Below are 4026 nucleotides of genomic sequence, written 5' to 3' on the forward strand. Positions count from 1 at the left end.
AGTCACATTTAAATGTTATGGAAAATAATAAAACAAATCGAGAGAATCCAGAACTTATATCATGGTATGTCATACCATGATATACTTATGTCATAGTAGGAGCCATGTTTACAGGAGGGGGTGGATTAAAATATAATGATCGATATATAAAAGTAGAGATTAATATTCAAACACATTAATATCTAAATATTTCTATTTTTTATCAATACAAAGTGTTGTTTAGAGTGTTGATAATCTATGTGAGGTCGACTCTAGATCTACGTCAGATCTACATAAGTCGTACCATTGGCTCTGTATCGTCCTTCATTAGCAGTAAATCATCTCGGTGTCAGTTCAGTGTTTGATTCCTCGTTGTATCATAGGTTCGTGTCAGCTGCTTGTTAAAAACAAACTTAAATCCAGGACCCAATTGAAACAATGAGGGTGTAAGTTGCCCCGCCCTCACAGGTCAGGGATCTGTCACTGTGAACACGCCCACCAATCAGAAGGAAGATGGTGAGAACAGCTGTTCACATACTCACAACAAAAACACTGGAATCACACACAGTTAATATTTATTCCACATCGACTCCTAGTGACAGAAAACTGGAAGTGATTCTGATCGATGTAAAATTAGTAAGTAGTTTTACAGTGAAGGTGTTGACCGATGATGTCACTGTCACCTGACCGATGATGTCACTGTCACCTGACTGATATTTACCTGTAAACTCAGTGTCCTGTGAAAAAAACAGTGAAGATGTGAAAATAAAAGATTGTGTTTACGTCAAAGAGTCAAAGAGTTTCGGACTCATAGAGTCTCAGAGTCAAAGAGTCAGAGTCAAAGTCATTAAGTCAAAGAGTCAGTCATAGAGTCCAAGATCAGAGTCAAAGAGTCACAGATTTAGAGTCATAAAGTCAAAGAGTCATACAGTCATAGAGTCAGAGTCACAGAGTCACAGTCAGATTGAAGCTGTAACATCAGGAAACATTGGAACAAACCTCGAAACACCATCATCAGGTTCATGAGTTTTATTGAGATTCACCGATGAAAATGTTTCAGTTGAAATGAAGCAGCTTTTTTCTGAAGCTTCAAACTTTAAAATAATTGTCTGTGTTTTGTGCTTTTCACATGAAACCGTTTGTTTTTAAGTGGAAGAGGTCGTGAAGCTACAACTTTCACTTTGACAACAACGAATCCGTTCACGTTCAGATCCTGAAACCTTTTAATGAACTAATTTAAAGTCACAGTTTATTCAAGTTTATAAAAGATGAACTCATTCAGCTTTTAACCCTGAAACACAAACATTGTGTGGTTGTAAATGAATCATGATTATTGGATGTTTTCATGCTAGTTTATGTTCACTTCTGATCAGCTGAAGGTTAAAGGAGCAGTGGTTTAATCAGCGCACACTTCAACTCGCTGACCTGCAGGTGGAGCTATTGGTTTTAAATGTGGTCTTCTTATGTTACAGTTTCCTGCTGTTTTCATTTTTTTCTGTCAGAGTTTAAATCCCCGCAGCATCGTAACGAACGCTTCATGATGCTGCACAGTCTGTCCAATCAGATCAGCTCATATTCATGACATCACACTTGCACCATGAAAACAAGTTCCAGAATGAATCAAATTCAAACAATTCTGCAAATGACAGCAGGGCTTCACTAACCTTTTCGGGGGCCCCTGGGAGCCCCTGGGAGCCCCTGAGCCAACCACACCTTCAGTCCTGAAGTGTAGTGTTAGAGCGCCTCCACCAGAGGGAGCCAGAGAAGAACAAAAACTTCTTCTGATATTTTTCTATAACAGAACTAATAAATGAATATGTTTATAACTAATGTTGAATAACCAGTGGAGATGGACGAACCTGGGGCCCCTCAAAGAGCAGAACCTGTCATGGCTCCACCCGTCCTCTAGGTGGCCCCAGGGCTCCACATGGACATGAATTCGTAAAGAATTATTCCTGCGATCATTCTTTTGTCTGGAAGACGCCTTATTGCTGCGAGACGTTTACAACCTGTAATCATCATCTTCTTCATCGTGTGTTTAAATAGAGACACTGGTTACCATTGGTAACAGTTTGTTTTGATTTTAGATCCAGAATCTTTGCGATGTCACGATGACATCATTAAAAGTCACGAGTGCAGAGTTGTAATGTCAGTCAGTGAGTCAGCTCCTGATTGGTCATCATGTCTCATCAGCTGAGTGATCATCCTCAGCTTCTCCCTGTTTGAGTACTTCCTCTGTGATGTCATTTCCTCTGACTTCTGTGAGGTCACAGGGTGTAATGATGTCATCTCTGTCGACTCAAAGGATGCAACCTCTCCTTGTGTCAGTTTCCTGTAACCAATGGTGACGCTCCCGGTCGGCAGGCTCTGCCTCCTGCAAGGAGGGTCTTTCATCGGGAGGGAGGAGGGGGAGAGGAGGTGAGACAGGGAGGAGAGAGACAGGTGGGAGGGGGTGAGGGAGGAGAAGGAGAGGAAGAGGGCCTGGGAGCCTCCTGGTGCTCCCCTGTGGAGGCTGGAGGAACTGCAGGAAGCTGCTAACGGCGCCTCCTGGAGGGGTCGGGGTGAAGGGGTGGTGCAGTAGCTTAGTGGGCGTGGTAGACATTCATCCTCACCTCCCCCTGTCCTGGCCCGTGCTGAGTGCCTCCGGCGGGGGGTGGCGGGGGGCGGGCGGCGTAAAGGTAAGGTGAAGAAGCTGAGCCCCCCCCTCTGTAGGGGAGGGGGAAGCGGGCTGAAGCTGGTGGGGAGGGGTAATATGTGGGAGGAGGAGTCGAGGGGAGGGGTATCCTGGTAGATACTGAACACAGAGCCTCCTCCCCTATCACCGCCCCCACCGCCTCCTCCGCTGCTGCCAAGCAACTGTTGCCTTGACAACGCTCCCCCTCCTCCTCCTCCACCACCACCCTCCCTCCTGCTCATCAGGGACGCAGGATAAGAACTGGGTTTACTCTCCAGGCTCTTTGATTGGATGTAGTTAATGAGACCATTGAGGGGATTGGTTGAAGAGCGGCGGGCGGAGGAGGAGGGGTGGGGTCGGCGGAGGCTGTGGAGGTCGATAACGGTCGAGTAAATGTCGCGCAGGTTGATGACCTTCGTCTTCTTGTCCCGGTTCTCGTGAAGGACAGCGTTCGCACAGATGAAGAGAAAAATACCAATGCCCATGATGAGAGGACCGAAGACCTTCAGCCTATCAGAGTACAGATACCTGCAGACAGATTGAATACATTACATTTCATTTAGCTGACGCTTTTATCCAAAGCGACTCACAATAAGTGCATCAACCATGAGGAACAAACCAGAACAACAAGAATCAAGAAAGTACAATTTCTTCAAAAAAAGCAAAACTAAAGATTTAATACAGCCAATCAGATTAAAGAACCATGTTAGGGTTCAGTATAGACTCAGTTTGTCTTCCTCCTCCTGAGCTCCTGTTTAAAGTCTAAGTCCAGGAGCAGTGTGAACAGCAGAGGATCCTCCACTGATTCACTGAGTGGGGGGGGGGGAGCTTCTAACACGGGACACAAACATGAAGAAACTAAAACAAATGTCTCTGGTGAAGAAGTGCTGACACACACGAAGAAGACACAGAGGAAGATGTGAAGAGAGTTTGTGATGATCAGAGCTGAGACGGTGTCAGGTGATGTAAACACGATCACATGACCTCTGCAGCAGAGGTCACACGTCACTTCCTGTCTCTGTCTGCTGCACCCGGCTGCCCCCCCTCTCACCTGAACCAGGAGGAGGATCTGATGCTGTGAACGAGTCTGTGCAGAAAACCTGCTGCTGAGTTGTTCAGCTGTGAAACACAAACTCTGGAGAAGCTCTGGAGACGATTCTCTGGATTCCACCTGGAGCTCAGGTCTGACAACAGTTGATGAGACTAAAGTTTGGAATCACTTTTCTTACCTGTCCAGAAAATCGTCCACAAAGCTTCTTGGAAGGTGTTGGCTCGTCCTATTGATGGTTTCCGTCTGGTTCAAAGTGTCGTCAGCTCCTCCCCCTCCATCGTTTCCCTCTTCTCTCTGGAGCTCCTCCCCCCTCTCTCCTCCC

At 46.0% G+C, this 4026-nt stretch overlaps 1 protein-coding gene across 5 annotated transcripts in view; it reads right to left on the reverse strand.

Moving 5' to 3' along the window:
- Window positions 1-537: 537 nt before the first annotated feature.
- Window positions 538-4026, reverse strand: part of LOC117753756 (transmembrane protein 200C-like) — a 5300-nt gene continuing 1811 nt past the window's right edge. For 4 of the 5 annotated variants that reach the window (XM_034572073.1, XM_034572074.1, XM_034572071.1 and 1 more), the window contains 2 exons: window positions 3883-4025; window positions 538-3181 (listed from right to left, as the gene is read on the reverse strand). In XM_034572073.1, the coding sequence (XP_034427964.1) occupies window positions 2107-3181; window positions 3883-4025 (1218 nt within the window). In that variant the 3' untranslated portion in view covers window positions 538-2106. The remainder of the gene's footprint in view (window positions 3182-3882; window position 4026) is intronic. The other variant, XR_004612306.1, reaches the window with a different exon arrangement.

Source organism: Hippoglossus hippoglossus, chromosome 20 (assembly GCF_009819705.1).
Source record: "Hippoglossus hippoglossus isolate fHipHip1 chromosome 20, fHipHip1.pri, whole genome shotgun sequence".
NCBI classification, from domain to species: domain Eukaryota; kingdom Metazoa; phylum Chordata; class Actinopteri; order Pleuronectiformes; family Pleuronectidae; genus Hippoglossus; species Hippoglossus hippoglossus.